At 38.7% G+C, this 16,808-nt stretch overlaps 1 protein-coding gene across 8 annotated transcripts in view; it reads left to right on the forward strand.

Annotated features, from left to right (window-relative positions):
- Nucleotides 1–12,486, forward strand: part of OSBPL8 (oxysterol binding protein like 8) — a 139,068-nt gene extending 126,582 nt beyond the window's left edge. For 6 of the 8 annotated variants that reach the window (XM_019543184.1, XM_019543178.1, XM_019543181.1 and 3 more), the window contains 9 exons: nt 154–252; nt 2,114–2,232; nt 3,586–3,675; nt 6,410–6,546; nt 6,980–7,165; nt 9,002–9,089; nt 9,476–9,581; nt 10,357–10,462; nt 12,037–12,486. In XM_019543184.1, coding sequence (XP_019398729.1) covers nt 154–252; nt 2,114–2,232; nt 3,586–3,675; nt 6,410–6,546; nt 6,980–7,165; nt 9,002–9,089; nt 9,476–9,581; nt 10,357–10,462; nt 12,037–12,172 — 1,067 coding nt within the window. In that variant the 3' untranslated portion in view covers nt 12,173–12,486. The remainder of the gene's footprint in view (nt 1–153; nt 253–2,113; nt 2,233–3,585; nt 3,676–6,409; nt 6,547–6,979; nt 7,166–9,001; nt 9,090–9,475; nt 9,582–10,356; nt 10,463–12,036) is intronic. The other 2 variants (XM_019543179.1, XM_019543182.1) reach the window with 1 other exon arrangement.
- Nucleotides 12,487–16,808: the final 4,322 nt, after the last annotated feature.

The raw sequence follows: 16,808 nt of genomic DNA on the forward strand, positions 1-16,808 counted from the left end.
CCCCCCCCCCCCCCCCAACAACTGCCATAAAGGATCAAAATGTAACAGTGGGTAGTCCCATCTGCTAAATTGATCATTTGCTGATTTTGAAATGTCTGTTGTCTAGGGGCTTGGAAAAATACATAATGTCATTATACCTTCTTTGTGTTTCAGGAAATTCATTGTCTGCCATACTGGAAGGAGAAGGTCGGTTAATGTTCCTAAATAGAGGGGAGGATTATGTAATGACCATGCCATATGCTCATTGTAAAGGTAGGTTCTTCCCGTTCAAGAGGTAAAAATGTTCTAAAAACAGAAATTCTCCTAAATTGGATAAGCTTGATTTAGACACAGTCTACTGTAAAGTGAAGGTGTCTGAATGTGTATAATACTAAGTTATTTTAATTCTAGGTGTTCCTAGTTTTTAACAGAACAAATACATTTTTATATTGTGTTACTTAGCTACAGTACAGAATTTCTGTTTTGATGAATTTTGAAGCAATCCTATTTTAACAGCAAAAAAATACAAATATGCTTGGGGTTGCATTAAGAATAAATAGCCAAATCAATCAAGCTTTTGATTTTATTACCTGAGCTGTTTCACTGCTTTTCTGACCTAGAGGTCTGGATATTTTTAACTAGTTTTTAAATGCTGCCTGGCTCTTTTCCCACTTCCAGTTTTTTTTTCTCCTGATCTAGTTTTACAGCAATATATATGAAATCATATTTCTAGCTGTTGCCAAAGTGTTTATTTTGTTTACTTAACAGTGTACGTGCCTATACATCTTCCCATGCACTGTTTTATTTTTATCTAATTTTTACATCATTCTTTCACTCCCAAGCTAGCACTTCAGCTTTTTTATTAGGGAGCTTGCTGCTGGTGATATTCTTGAGAACTGAACTAAATGTTTAATTGCCTCATTGAAAGTTAAAATATTTCCTTGAGGCTCCCCAAAATTAATGAAGATGGGAACCATTTGTTACTCTAATATTCTCTTCAATTAGAAAACAGAGAGACTATTCAATGTTTATAACGTTCAAAAGGTCTGTCAAGTCTGATTATGTGGTTTTGCTAATATATAACTGTCTGCCTATAGTCACTTCTCAGTGGGAAATATGTTGGTGTTTTATAAGACTATTTGGATTATATGATGGGCAGTAGGACACACTTGGACTAGAATGACTCTGGTTGTAACACTATTTGCTCTTTATCCAGTGTGTCCAACTATATATTCTGCAGCAGAGGTTTGCTGACCGTAAGGCAGAGAGGCTGTCACTTCTGAAGGTGTTGCTGCATAGTAAAATAAGAAATAGAAATGAACTATGCACAGTTGAATGTTGGAATGTTTAGTTATGTTTTTCCCCACTTCTCTCTGGGTTGTTCTTAATGTTTTGTTTCATGCCAGAAATACTGTGTGTTTGTGTCAAACCACACAAAATAATACCTACATAAGGTACAGCCATATAAGTTCTTAATAGAGTTGCTGTTTCCCTGCTATCAATACTACTACTCCTGTAATCTTGTGTTTGTTTAGCTTGAATAACTATGGGTATAATTTTGGTGTATTTTAATTTGAAAATTGTGACCTATTTCGCTCCTGTATGTTGGGAGCAGAAAGGGGCAATTTGGCTCAGTCATGGGAAGACATGCTTTCAATAAACTTATCCACCACACCATCATATTAAGACCACATTTCAAGCAAGTTTTTCATCTAGTGAGACCCTGCTGATCAAGTGAATTTCCTTTGCTTACTTGATTAGCAGGATATTTATCTGTCTGCAAACTCCTGTTAGCATATCTTTCTTATTGGTAAAAGTAAATGGCCTTCACTGAAGTTGGCAACGTGCACTTCCAAAGCAAGCAGCTCTTAATTCATCTTTCTTACCGGGAGTCCAGCTGGGCGTGGTTCAGTTTTGATTACAGTACTTGAAACACTGATAGGCAGCCCATAGTCCTGATTAGGGGGGAGAAATTCTGAAAAAGAAGGGCTTTCTTACCCGTCTGCTCCATCAAACCCTAAAACATTCACTCTGAAGTTTTTGAACAAAGAATTTTTTTGTGTGTGCATCTTGCTTTAATTGTGTATAGAAGGTGAATGCCCATTGAAGGGAACTTATTTTTGTCTTGTAAAAGATGAGCTCTGCTTTTCTGCAGGAATTCTTTATGGCACAATGACTTTAGAGCTTGGGGGAACTGTCAACATTACATGCGAGAAGACTGGATACAGTGCAACAATTGAATTCAGATTAAAGGTCAGAAGGTTTTTATGTGGACAAGTGGGTGCAATAAGTACATTTTAAATTTCAAGAGAACTCTTACCAAGTCGCTATTTAGCATTTCCAAATCAGTCTGTGGTACCTGTCTTTAACTGCTGCAGGCTTAATTGTACATTAAAAAATGTATAACTTTTTATATAAACTGCTACCTACAAAGCCATGCAAATCTAGCAAGTAAAAAATCCTGCAGGATTAATACTGATGTGGATCACTAGTTAGCATACTCTGGGACTTTTAAACAAGATTTATACTGGACTTAAAACTCTGTTCTTAATGATACAGTATGCATGTGCTGTGGAACAAAGGAAGCACTTAAACCAATGGGTTTGTGGCGGGGGGAGGGGGTTGGCTCTGTTCATAGTAAAATTCAAGAACCCCATTGCCTTTTTTTTAAAAAAGATGAAAGGATGATTTCAGTGGTTTGACTGACATTCTTCATCTTTAAAGTTGTTTTTCTGTCCAAGGCCTTGTGACCAGCTACATGGATTATAGAATAGCTGCTATATTTGCTAATTAAAAAAATCTTACGAATCTCTTTAGTTAAATACAGGACCAGAAGTGGACGTGTAAAATCTTTCCATGCTAATGCTACTTTATAGTTATATAAATTATGCCCTCTGCCATAAAGAGTCCTCATGCTTTTTAATTGGGATGATACACTGAGATGCAACAACCCCTCAAGTGACATGTGACAATACCTCTGGTAACAACTTGCTGCCCAACAGTGTGCTGTAGTGTTGCTCTCATGCTGACTTAGAGGATAGCATCATTTGCTAGATTGCCAGTGCTGTTTCATGCAGCATTCTGCAGGAGATCTGATCGCATCATCTCGGCACAGCTTCTGAGAAATGAGAGGATAACAAAAGAAGCTGGTCTGGCTGGAGGCCTCATTCCATGTTTTAGATGGTCACAGGGCACACCTACATGTGTCCCTACGGCACAGTTGTTACTGTGCCATCATTTAGTACTTCCTTTTATAAATGCTAGATGATGGCGCAGTAACGGCTGGTACTACGCCATGCTGGCAGTGCACAGTTATTTTTTAGCTGCTACATTGCTATAGCAATGTGCTATAACGAGGGAGTGCATTGCTACAGCAATGTAGCTGTGGCATCACGGTTTGCACCCGCCGATGCTATGTCTCCATAGTGCGTTGCTACAGTGGCATAGCGTCCGCAGACTTAGACTGAAAGTAGTCTGGCTTGTCATACCAGTGACGTGAGAAATCTTCCTCAACCTGCCTCGCCCTCCAGTAACTTGTCTTGTACACAAACATTGTATTAAACTAGAAAATAAACTAATATCTTTTTTTATTGTTTTATTTTGTAGCCATTTTTGGGCAACAGTGATAGTGTTAATCAAATATCAGGGAAAATTAAACTGGGCAAAGAAGTTCTGGCTATTCTGGAGGGTCATTGGGTGAGTAATGATTGAGTTTTTATTTTATAAACTTTACCTGTAGTTAGGAAATTACAAGTGAATAAGAATCTCCTTTCATATTTTTGGTAAGTTTACCTAGAGATCAAGCTATGTCATTTTGCCTGTAAAAGCTGATGCTTAAGAGCTGCATCTTTTATATTGACTATCTTGCTGTATAAACCCAGCTTTCAAGAATGTCTCTGCAATCTAAATAACAAGATTTGTTTGTCGCTATGTAGCTTTCTGCAAGGGAAGAGTTGTCTGGGAAGAGTGCATTGTACCTGTGAAAGAGATATTATGAATCGGTAGCAGTATCTTACAGCATGATATAATTGATATGATTACAGCCTAATATACACCTAGAAAACAAAGGGCTTGCCTATATCAGCAGGCATCTCTGTAGCCCCCTAGTAGAGATGTAGCATATGGTGGTAGAAAGGATTTTCCTGCTGGTGGCTACACCACCACTCCAGACAATGTAAATTAAATCAGCAGAAGCCCTCTTCAGTTGACAAAGCTGTCTCTAAACCGAGGGTTTTGCTGGCATAGCTATGCTGGCAAAGATTTATAGCATAGCCCAGGAGTTCTCAACGTTTTTTGGGTCAATGTACCTCCGCAGCTGGATGCAGAGTGGGGTGGTGTGTGGCTAAACATGGAGTGGTAGCAGCCGCTGCGTACAACTTTCCCCCATATCTGGGCAGGCCGGCAGCCCCTGACCATGCGTGGTGGTGCTCCATCCCTGCCCACCTCCACGTACCCTCTAGGGTCTTCTCAAGTACCCCTGGGGGTACACATACCCCCAGTTGACAACCCCTGGCATAGACCATGCAGGAGTACTGGAGTTCAAAGCTGCATCTAGTATATTAAGTTTTAAAGCACTTCTGCTTCGTCGTAGTATTAGAGCCCCATTAGTCAATACACATGGGCTTTGATAAGCAGTTAGTTTAAAAAGCGTGGCGAAAAATATGCCAGTGGTTTTCTAGTTCTGCAAAGGTATTTTGTAGACTCCTTTTTTTCCTAGGCTATTCTAAAGGATTGAAAATCTAATTTGTACATTTTTGTAGCAAAACCATAATATGTAACATACCTGAATACTTATGAGCCATCTGTACAGTAATCTAGTGCTTAACTGATAACAGAAACTTCCTAGATTTTCTTCAGCAGCACTGAAAGAAAATGACTTCGAGAGAGTTGAGGTACATGAAGATAAATCACAATAGCTAATTCAAGGCATGTGGGATGCATGTCCTAGCTTTACTGTTTTGTGAAGTTAGCACATAAAAATATATTTTGTTTAACAATCACTTGCAGTTCACAATCTAAAACTCCAAGCTCGAGTTGTCTAAATAGGTTTTGTGATGTGTCCTAAACTAGAGGGTTTTCTAGATCTTTTTAAATTTTAAACAAACTCTTTTTTTCTTTCTCACTGAGGTGCAATCAAATTACTTACTTTAAGGTATAAGTCTTATTCTCTGTCTGTACCGCAATCCCAGGCATGACTGAGCCATGGGTAGATATACCCACAATAACTAGTCCAGGTAGCAATATCAGTAAAGATGTGGTTGCATATACTTCAGTATGAATATGTTCCTAGAGTTCCTGCACTCACTGCTTTAGTTTTCAATACTAGCTCCATTGGAGCTATGGTTTCTCTGGCTGCAGTCACATCTTCAGTTGAAGTGTACCCTTAACTCGTGCACTGCGACTTGGCATTGTCACATTAAGACTTAATAGGTTTTTGATGTGCTGAATGGGAGGATATTGCAAAAAGCAACTATAAAACAAGTTTTTCTCATGCGTTAACGTGAGTGCCAAATATGGAAAAAAAGTTGCAGTCTTGCCAGTGAAAATGATATCCCAGAAGGATATGGGGAGGGGGAGGAAAGACTTGAGGACCATAAATACTGTAAACTTAAACTAGCTTTTAAAAATGTTAATTTTTTGTACAATATTTTGTAAGTGCTAACAAAGTGTGTGGGCTTGTATGTCATTCCCCCCCCACCCCCAAACTAGTTTAGATCTTGAAGGGTGAAACTAAGTCACTCGGTGGCAGGTGTTCTTTCATACAGTACACTCCACCTTACTCCAAACAGTTCATTTATAAAATTGCTTGGTGTAGCCAGCTGGAAAGGGATTGTATCCATGGAATTCCTGTGCATTGCAGTATGATTCTTTTCTGTCAAAAATGTTTATCAACTATGCATAAAGTACCATATGTTTAGCTAACTTAACAATTTATTGAAAACAAGAAGGGGAGACAGATTTTGCAATGAAATGCACAGTTCACTACTACTTTTTCTTCCAGCCCATATAAAAGGTAGCTAGGCTTAATTGGATCTTGCCAAAACATACAGACAATAAAGTTTAAGCGAGAGCAGAAACCAACTTGTTTATTTCTTCTGTTTTCTTGGTTGGTGAATAATGCTGCTTTTGGTTGTAAAACTATTCTGAGTTACTAAGATGTTAGAAAGAAATGCCATGTGAAATACATTGCAGTTTTCTCTTGCACATTGTTTAAAAATATCGGTTTGATCTAAAGCTTTCAAGTTAGTGGCAGTAGTAGAAGGAATAAAAACCTGGTTTTGAACGGTTTTTGAATAGCCAGTCAGGTATGCCAAAGGAAATAAATCCCTCTTTCTTTTTCCAAGCAAGTGCCTTTTTTGTGGAACTCATTTCTCAGATAGTAACTGGTGTAATTTTACAGTATTTGATAACTGAATCCTAAAAATTACAGGATAGTGAAGTTTTCATCAGTGACAAAAAGACAGAAGTTTCAGAGACCTTTTGGAATCCAACAGATGAGATTAGACAGCGCAGATTAACAAGATACACTGTGAAGTTTGAGGAGCAAGATGACTTTGAGTCAGAAAAGTAAGTTCATTAAATATGAATAGTCCAGTCCTATTCAGTTAGCTCACTTAAAGGATGGTGTGTGTTCTCTATCCCAGTATGCATATGGGAGGATATGGGACTGTTAGTTTACAAACATTGGATTTGGAGAAAGTGACCTGGGTTCTGGTTCCATTGCAGACATTTGAGACTTTGAGCAATACTTTGCTTTCCTGGTGTGTCTTGTTTCCCAATCTGCATAGCGAGTAAAAACCCCTCTAAAGTTTGTTTAGAGAAGTATTTTGGCTCGGTGGGGGGGGAGGAAACTATTCGTATTGAAAAGTGTAGGTGCATAGTAAATGGCAACCTCTTTGTTAAGTGAGATTTGCTCACTTTAAAATAAATTGATCATTACTTGCACTTATATCCATCACCTAAATTCTAATCCTTCTACCTTATTTTATTGCTTTGCTAGACTTTGGCAACAAGTGACTCGAGCTATAAACAACAAAGACCAAACAGAAGCTACTCAAGAGAAATATGTTCTGGAGGAAGCTCAGAGAAAGGCTGCCAAAGAAAGAAAACTTAAGGGTGAAGAATGGATCTGCAAACTGTTTGAACAAGATTTAGTTGCAGGGGAGTGGCATTACAGATATGCAGAGTGAGTCATTGGAGTGTGTGTGTTTGCACTTAAAGCTACTCATTCAATATTTAATGAGCTCATCAAATACTGTCCCCTATCCCCTTTGCTCCTTAAAGGGTAGCATGTGTTCTCAATTCCAATATCCGTATAGGAGATTATGGGACTTGGCTAAAAATGTTGGGATTTCTGCCTACAGACATGTACCCTGAGTGCTGGTACGACAGCAGAATGCACATGCTATGGGAATCTCCTGCAGAGGTATTCCTAGGGCATGTATCTGCAAGCACAAAGGAGACATGCATGCCCCTGCAGGGGATTCCTGCCACATAGTTCACCTTGCCATTCCCTGTGTCTGCAAGTGTGCCATGGGAATCCCTCCTCTCCACACACCTCTTCCATGCACACATCTATAGATATATAGGGTGTGGGTGTGTGTGCGTGCGCGTGCCATGGGAATCCCTCCTCTCCACACACCTCTTCCATGCACACATCTATAGATATATGGGGGGGGTGCATGCACCCCCCACAACAGTCCCCAATCCCTCCAACCCCTACCCCCCAACAAACTTTCCTCTGTCCAACCGCTGGAGCTGCTCCCACCACCCTGCCTGGATGCATGCTGGCCACATATGTGCACACCCTGCCACCAGTTGCCCTCCCCTGCTCCCCTAGATCCAAACAGCTACTTGCTAGGGCAGGCCAGGAAAAACTTCAAAGCTGAGCTGACCAAAATCCTAGACACTTGATCAGATTTAAAAAAAAAAAAAACTGCCTGGACAGAGATTGAAGGATCCAGAAAGAGGACACGTCCAGGAAAACCTGGTCACATGGTAACCCTAGTGTAGGGGAGTCCCAACAGTTCTTGTCAACTTCCAACTAGGACACGTACACAGTTTCCTTTTAAAGTCTTGTGGCTCTGCATCAGAGGATAGAGCTGTAACTCAGCAAATATATAAACAAGTATGACTCTTATCTTGTCTGCCTGTTGATGCTTAATGGCATTTGCTAGCAACTTCAGTGAGGTTTAGTTCTTAGACCAATGGCAAAATTGAGCCTTTTTCTAGTGAATTATGTGGTGAACATTGGCGATGGTATTGTTTCTTTTTCAATACTAGATACTTGCATGTACTCCAAAGGGGCAAAAAGCAGAATATTCAAAAGGGTCATCTTACCCTTGCAGTACGGCTGAAATCAATGTTGTGTCTATCGTGTTGGCACCTACTACACACGTTATCATGGCTGAGATTGGTTTTGAGATCAATCCTGACAACTCTGTACCTTTTAATGAGAATTATATCTAGCTAGAGGAGGAGGATTGTCCATTAGAAATATTCCCATATAATGGAACTGCTCTTAGACCCATCATGGAGCTTTGAGATCTGTGGATGAAATATTCTGTAGAAGAACTAGATACCACATTTCCTCTTTTGAAGAGCACAAGCTTTTTTTTCCTATGAGGATCCAGAATATGGTATATTCTTACAAAAGTTAAAAATATTTATATATAAATATAAACACACATTTTATCAAACTTGACATTGGTTGCTGTGTTCGTCTTTCTTATTAGTGCGAGTAGATAGTGACCAGGACTTGGATACTTAGCTGTCCCCTCATCTTTAAGCATATAGTCCCTCTAGCTTGGGACAGAGGCATGGCGGCAGGATGATCAAGCTTCCTTACTTGTTCTTATCTTGTGGGGGTTCGTATGTGTGGGTGTCAAACTCACACTGTTTACTTTATGCATATATGCATGTTTGAATCCTTTCCTTACAAGTAGAAGCATGTAAATGGTTTTCCTCTTAATTAGGTTGTGATTCTATGATTCTTAACTAATTGTGTCCATTCTCTGTATAGTACCAGACCATGGGATCTACTGAATGATATGATACAGTTTGAAAAAGACGGCGCCATCCAAACAAAAGTTCGACATAGGACCCCAATGGTATGTTTTTACTTGGGTCACAGTAATCATAACCAAGCTGAGAGACTTGCAGAGTCAAGTTTTAAATTTGGAGCTCCTCCAAACATTGACTGTTTACCCTTCTCCTAGAGAAATACAGTCCAGTTGGTCAGTTCCTAATCTTGCCCTCTAACTACTGTGTGGTAAGCATTAAAACTGACTCAATTGGTTAGAAAGCACCTGGTATGTTATAAATAATCTAATGTAAGCCCTCCAGACCTTGGAGTGGCTTTATACTGCTAATATTAACTCAAGCTTTCTATGATGTCTTGTGTTTTTATCTGATACAAAACAGCCACTCTTTTATAAAATGGATTTTTTTACTACAATTTTGGTTCTGTGCAGATAAATATAAATGTCATTTGCAGGTTAGCGTTCCAAAAATAAAGCGAAAGCTAGCCAGTCAGCAAAAGAAAGGGGAGTGTGGTTTCTCTTCTCCAGAACCAGATAACCAAGACTCCTCTGGAAGCGAAGGTGGGTTAAGCTGCATCTGTTCAATAGAGCTATTATTTCTTCATGAATAGGTCTCCAACAATGGCAGTAATAGAAGGAGAGCATATGAAGTAGGGTATGTCTAGAGTGATCTGTCCCCTGACATCCACCATCATTGGTTTAGAGAGGACAGAGGGCACATCCCTGGCCCATTTCTGTTTGACTTTACAGTTTGAACACCACAACGGTAGTCCTTTAACTTCCTCATTTTTTTAAACTCACAATATTTGTAGTATAAAATAATTACTGAGACTGGATAATTTGCAGTCCTAGTTCCTTGGGTCTGTATTCACAGAAAAACTAAATGCATAACACTGAGTGAATTGATCATTGCATTAGAAGTGGGATATCAGAAATTTGTAATGTCTTAAGCATAATGGTAATTTAAATAGGCTTAGCTGTATATTAGCATTTCTGAAACTGTCTGTACACTTGCAACAGAGTGTTTCCTTTATCAAAATGGGAGACATTCTTTTAAAACATAGTTCCATGTTTATGGCAGATTGAAATTAATGCAAATAGTAGTAGTAGTTTATAGCTGAAACTTCAGTGCTCAGCTCAATGAGATCAGCTAATTTTATTTGTGCTTCATCTAGATAAATAACAAAAAACCTAAGCGTTTAACAGAACTTCAAATTCAGGGAAAAAAATCACCAAATGCATGTTTTAAACCATTTTTATTTGTCGTGGGATCAAAGGTGTTTAGCCTTGACCTAGTCAGTCATTCTTGCAAATTACATCTCCCATATTTTTATAGCTCAACTATTAAAGCATAATACAAGAATCAGAAAGAAGGGGACAGACCTGGGTGAACTACAGAGTGCCATTGAATCTATAAAGGAAACACAAGAAGACATTAAGAGGTAGTGTTCATATGCTTTAAGTTCAGAGTTTGGGGTTTGTTCTATTTTAAAATAAGCTAGAAATGTAAATTGCTCTTATTTAAACTGGTTAGTGAAATAAAAATGAAATAAATCACTTTATATCTCTTGAAAATTTGACCTGTTGATCTAATAACTATTTCTCCTATGTGCAGCATACTCTAGGATAGTTCATAAAAAGATGTTGCTGTTCTAGTAAGCCTGATTTCCACCCCCTCCCCCCCGGTCTTGGATTTAGAAATAGGATAGAAAAATAACATTAATACAGATCAGCTTCACTGGTGTTGGGTAGGATTACTGGAAGGAAGCACTGGAATTCCACATTGCACAAATGACTGAAGATTTTATTTTAAACTTTTCTACTTTTCTGGGCAACTCTACCATCTAAAACTAAATATTATCCCCTCCATATGTAAACAAATTTAGTGCTGTTTGTTGATGTTGCACTTATTTTGCTCAGTGCATCCTGGTAGAACCTTTAACAATGAAAGCAGTGTGTGATGAATTTAATGTCAGTACTTATTAAGTTTTTTTCATAAATTGCCCAGCATGTTCACATATGTTAAGCTTCCATTGATTGGAAAATTTCTGTAGAATTGGGGGAAAGAGTTGATTTTGCCCATTGCTTGTAGGTATAAGGGGTTTTTTTTGTTTTTAAACTTAAACTTAAATTTTCAACAACATTAAATTATGAATACCCATTTATCTAACATCTGTTGTCAAGGAATGCTGTACAGGTAACTCCATAGGTTCTGTGCTGCCTTGTAGATTCTTACGTTAAAATACTGGAATGGTAATAGAAATTAGATGGAAAAATATCAAGAAAACAAAACTGCTGGAAGTTAAATAGCCTCTACTATAAATCAGTATAAAGTTAAGAACTTTCTGTTCTGTGGACCTTTGGGCTTAAGCATTTTAAATTCAAGTGCAAAAATGTGGGCTGTTCATATTGTTTGTCCCTGCTGTGAGGTTGACTTTTTTTTACTGATCTTAATAGACAACTGAAAAATAAAATGTGACGACTTAGTATCACCTTCAACAAGTATGAAGAATATATGATTACATAAGTGAAGTCCCTTCTATTTTTTTTACCTTTTTTATTTGTGGTGGTTTAATTTTTTGTCCTGATTTTTGACACTGTGGGCACATCTACATGTGCTTTATTGCACAGTAGCCTATTTTGTGCATTAAGTCATCACACCAAAAACCATGCTAAAATGCTAATGCACAGTAAAAATAGGCTACTGCACACTAAGCTTCACAAAAAAAAAAAAAAGCATGCACTTTCTCTACTGTGTATTAGGGCAGCCTAATTCACATTTATTTCGTACCTCACATTAGAGGTAGTAAATTTTAATGCGCGGTAGCAAATGCACATTAATGAACGTGTAGACACACCCTGTGTAAATTCCTTTTTCTAAAAGTAGGCAGGTGAAAGTGCTTGGTAGATTCCCCCCCCCCCCCCATAGTTTTCCAGAGTCGAACTGTTAAGAACAGCAGCATTATTAGAAACTGTTAATCACATAAACACTTAAGAGTCTTTTATTACTTTATAGGGACATCATGGCTCTACGAAATCGTGTCACTTCAAATTTACCGCCCTTGGACAACAACTTTCTGCAGCTTAAGCACTATGTCTTCATTTTACTCCTGGTTCTGCTACAGTTTATTGTTAACTTCTTGTTCAAATAAGAAAATCTGAACAAGAGACTCTGAACTAGAATGATGAAACACTTACTGGGACCATATTTTAAGTTGGTTTGGACTTTAAATGTTGCAATATTATCTAAAAGAGCACTGTAGTGTAACAACTTAAAGAATTTTTGCCTCAAATCTTTATGCGTTCTTGGATCAAGATCATATTCCTGTCTACCCAGTTGGTGAGAAACATGTAAGTGCCAGTACTCTTGCTCCTTGTCTGCAGCACATACATACATGACACTAGCCTTGTGTTTTGTAGTATATTATAGGCTACTGACTTTTTTAAAAAAATCATCATCATGTTACTCAAAAATCAGAGGTGGTTTTTTTTTTTCCTTGCAGTGAGGACACATAATTCACACTGATAGTGATAATGAAAAAATGAGAAATGACAAGCCATGTAACACTTCAAGTCATCGTTTTGTAACAAAATACCCCTTGGGAGTACCTAGACTTACTATTTTCTTAAACTTGTGGAGGAAGAAAAATCATTTATGCCCAAATAAAATGGATGCATTTCTGTAGGTACAAAGTTTTAATTAGATGGCTGTTAATACTCCATACAAATACTGTGTTAATGGCCCACCAACACTTGTATTATGAACTCCTTATTTCTGGGGTTGATATTTAATGGCTACATTTACTAAACTAACAAGCATGAATTAAGTTTGGGACTCTCTTACAGTAAGTTACAAGAGATTACTTACTGACTTTAATTTTTTTCTTTGCCTTGAGTTACAGAAACAGCAGTGATGTGCATTAAGTGTAAAGGGTTTGGTTTTTAGTTTCTGAAAGGAAAAGAGATTTGGGACTAAGTCATGCTGTTAAATTTGCATTTGCTTATGTGCTGCTGATTTTGTGTGATCCACAACAACACACCTCAGTTAAGTCCAAGAAGGTGATGAAGTGCTAAACATGGATTAAATTGCTCTTTGTTGCAGCATATACACTGCATAATCTTACTTGCTGAGGTGGAGGCCTTCCTTTCTTCCATAAATCAATAATATGGAAGTAGGATCCAGATTTTGAACCTTGTATGCTAGCATGGTTTATGCTTCAGTCGGCATATTTTTACATACAACTCATGTCAGCAAAAGAAGCTTAAATAATCTTTGTGTCTGAAAAAGTGAGATCTTTGCTCTTCCCCTGGACCCTCTGTACTAGGTAAGAGAGATCAGAGTGACATAAAGGTTCCCTGAGAGCCTATTCCAGGGAACAGAGCTCCCCTGGTAGAGTGCGGAAGATGCTTATCATCTTCCCAAGACCTTTACAATCAAAGCACAGAGGACATGCTGAAGATAGGAATAGACGTCACAAAGCATATAGCACTGTGGAGATCTTGAGCAGTGCTACAGCCAGCAGGTTATTCCTTGAAGGGTGCCATAATTTAGGCAGGCCCTAAAATTGTCTGGCCAATACTGCCCCTAAAACTGCTCAGGATTGGGAGTGGGTGGGAGGAGGTGTCAGGGCTTACTGCCATTTTAGCCCCTCAGTGGTGCAGCAGGGAACTCGCACATCTCATCCATTATGGACAGAGAACATTTAATTTAGACTTTTGCCTGGTCTGCCTTGACTCTTCGTTTTCCTGTGTTCCTAGCAGACATTCCTTACCTCCCAATTGTTTACCTTCTCCCCTATTTTTTAGTCTTGCCCACATGACAAACTTTTACTATTTATACATCCTGCCTGAACATAGCTATTTCCCATCCTCTCCTCCCCACAAATACCCCCTCTTGCACGCACGCACATTCACACACTTGATGTAGTTGGGTCTTGAATCATTTTCTAGAAAACAATTCTGCCAACCTCTTTTGTATATCCTGGTATGACCAAGCCTGATTTTGGCTTATACACATGGTGGGTAAAACCTGGGTATAGAAAAGCTGTTAGCGTAAAAAGGGAGGTATAGTCCAGCACAGTAAACCCATAATAGACAGCAAAAGTAGAAGCAGTCAAAGTGGTGTATAAAATCAAGGGGTGGTCTAAAGATGAAAATGTTGTAATAGTTAGATGGTGTTGAACTGCTGTCTTGGTAAAAATATCATATTAGGTACCAGTTGCTGGGGTTTTGGCCAGTAAAAAAGTGTATACTTACTTTATCTCATCTTTGAGAATCGCTCCGTAGTGAACTTTCAGTTTTGCATATGAGTGTAGAAGCTGAAGCTAGGCGAAATGGCCTTATTTACACTGAAGGTGATATTTTTTCCCCTGTATATTGCAGCTGGTTACTTGAGGTGTAAACATGCTGAATTCCTGACCCCAAAAGGCAAAGAACATTTCCTGAAATTTTTAATGAAAAACTGTAGGCAGCAGGTCCTCCTGACCTAACTTATTACTCGTGTATTAAAAAGCACATACATTAAATGCCTGATGGTTCCTATTTTGTTCCGATATTTATATGAATTTCCTTTAGATGAGCAGAATGAAGGAACTTACTGCCTAATTTTTCTTTCTTTTTTTTAAGTAAGGCTGATCTCAGGCCTAGCTTGTGAAGCCTCTTTCTTGATAAATAATGTCATATCTAACCATGATGTATAGCTGATCTCAAATATTCTGCACATAGTCATAAAAAGTGATTGTACAGTTTGCAGTTGTCTGAGGGCAGTGGCCTCCTAATTTTTAGCATTTAAAGCAGAGCACTTGTTTCCTTTCTTGATTACAAATTCTCTTTTTATTTCCCTTTGTAAAGGATGTACAAAATATTCATAACTTGTGATTTGTTTCCATGTGGCTCTTTGGTTGTTTTTAAATTGCACTTAAGCCTTTAATTTTGCCATTTAACTAGTTGCATTCAGCTGACCTAAGAGTAAGCCTGTCATGTTACATGTAAGTAGTTCCAGCAATAGATACCCTAATGTATTTCACAAGTTGCTTCCTTTTGAATAGTTTGCATCACTTATAAGGGTACAGCATGTTATTTTCCAAATTTAAAACTCCAAAAATTCATTCTCCATGTTGTTGTCCTATGAAAGAGAGCATTAATGTTACAGTTCACTGCCCTCCTGTGCCTTTTGGGAAATTCTCTTTCCAATTTACCGTTAATGAAACAGAACTTGGATTCTAACATAATCTGTCTAGCATAATGTGAAAGTAGGGTTTTTAAGAGGCTGTTACTTCACTTCTTTTGTTCTGTAAATACGTCGCATGTTTAATAAGAATGCTGTACTTTTATAAGATTTTAATTCATTATTATATTTCAAATATATCTTCAACTTGGAAAGCATTGAAAATAGATCTGGTATTTCTTGTGTATTGTAAACAGTGCCTTCTTGTTGGATTTCATGCTGTTTTGAGGCATATAAAGACTCATTAAGTTTGTGCCATATGTACACTTGACTTACTTGCAGGGGCTGTTATATATCTGAAGATGTACTTTCCCACTTAGTTGGATTTTTTTTTTAAAACCCTTTAAAAATAGAATCCTCCTCCTTCTATTTCAGTTTCTGAGAATTTTTTTCTGCTAAGTTATGAGTATCTGGTTTCTCTCTCTCTGCTCTGTACAATGAAGCTGCAGTGCTTTGTGGTACCACAGAAAGAGCCATAAAGAACCTCATAGCAGAATTTGAATGAGGGGGAGAGAGAGAATTGAAAGGAGGCTGTCAAGGCACAAAGGGAAACCAGACACCTACTTCTGTTTCTGTCTTTTTTTTTTTTCTTTTTCTGTGAAGTGTTCCCTCTTTTTTGTATCTTTGAATTGGCAATTTTGAACAGTCTACAAATCAGGTGTAACAGATACAACATTCACTTTATCTGATGAATGGGGAAAGACATCTTTCGATTATATAACCTGCCACTATTTATTTCTTCTTTTTCTTCTAGTTTCATAACTTTTTATGTAACACAGACTAGCTCATTTTTATTCACTTTATTTAATGTATCATTTGGATTTTTGTACTGTTACATCTAAGAAAAAAAAATGAAAATGGACTGTTATAGGCACGCTGTCTAGGACTATGCTACTCGCTATATAAAAAGCCAGAATTCATGACACATTATTTATGGATGGAAAAAATCCTTGCTCCCTGTCCATGTTTTGTTCCCCTATCTCCATTGGCGTGAGTTCAGTGTCCCACAGGTGTACAGGGTGTCTCGGCGAGCGACTAGACGCGATGGGGCAGCGCAGGAGCGACTGTCACTTCCTCAGAGCGGGATGTTGTGCCTGTTGCATGCTCGAATGTACATCCATGTTCAACTCTGTTGTTTGTGAATTAAAGCACTGCCACTGGTCACCCGTCTTGTATGACTGATGAATAAAGAGGTCATCCTCACTTTGTGCCTGTTGGAAGTAAATGCCGAGCGTCCGACTTGAGCCAGGCCCGGCGCGTAATGCCCCAGGCTGGCCGCAGCCCTGCTCGCTCCCCAAAGATAAAAGAATAAATTTCCTTTTCTTACTATTTATTTTTATTATTTTTGAGGCTGGTTTTCGTTATCGCGCCGGGGGACAGCAGCTGCTGCGCCCCTGCCTCAGGACGGAAGCCGCCCGGGTCGGGCAGACGCAGGAGCAGCGCGGGCTTGCAAGCCCCAGCCGTGCCCCGCCCTCACAACGAGGCCCCTTCCGCTTGTGGCAGCGCGCGGAGCCACCGCCCCGCCGTGACGTAGGCCGGCCGCCGGAAGTGGCGCCGGTTTC

Source organism: Crocodylus porosus, unplaced genomic scaffold (genome assembly GCF_001723895.1).
Source record: "Crocodylus porosus isolate Cpor-Errol unplaced genomic scaffold, CroPor_comp1, whole genome shotgun sequence".
NCBI classification, from domain to species: Eukaryota; Metazoa; Chordata; order Crocodylia; family Crocodylidae; genus Crocodylus; species Crocodylus porosus.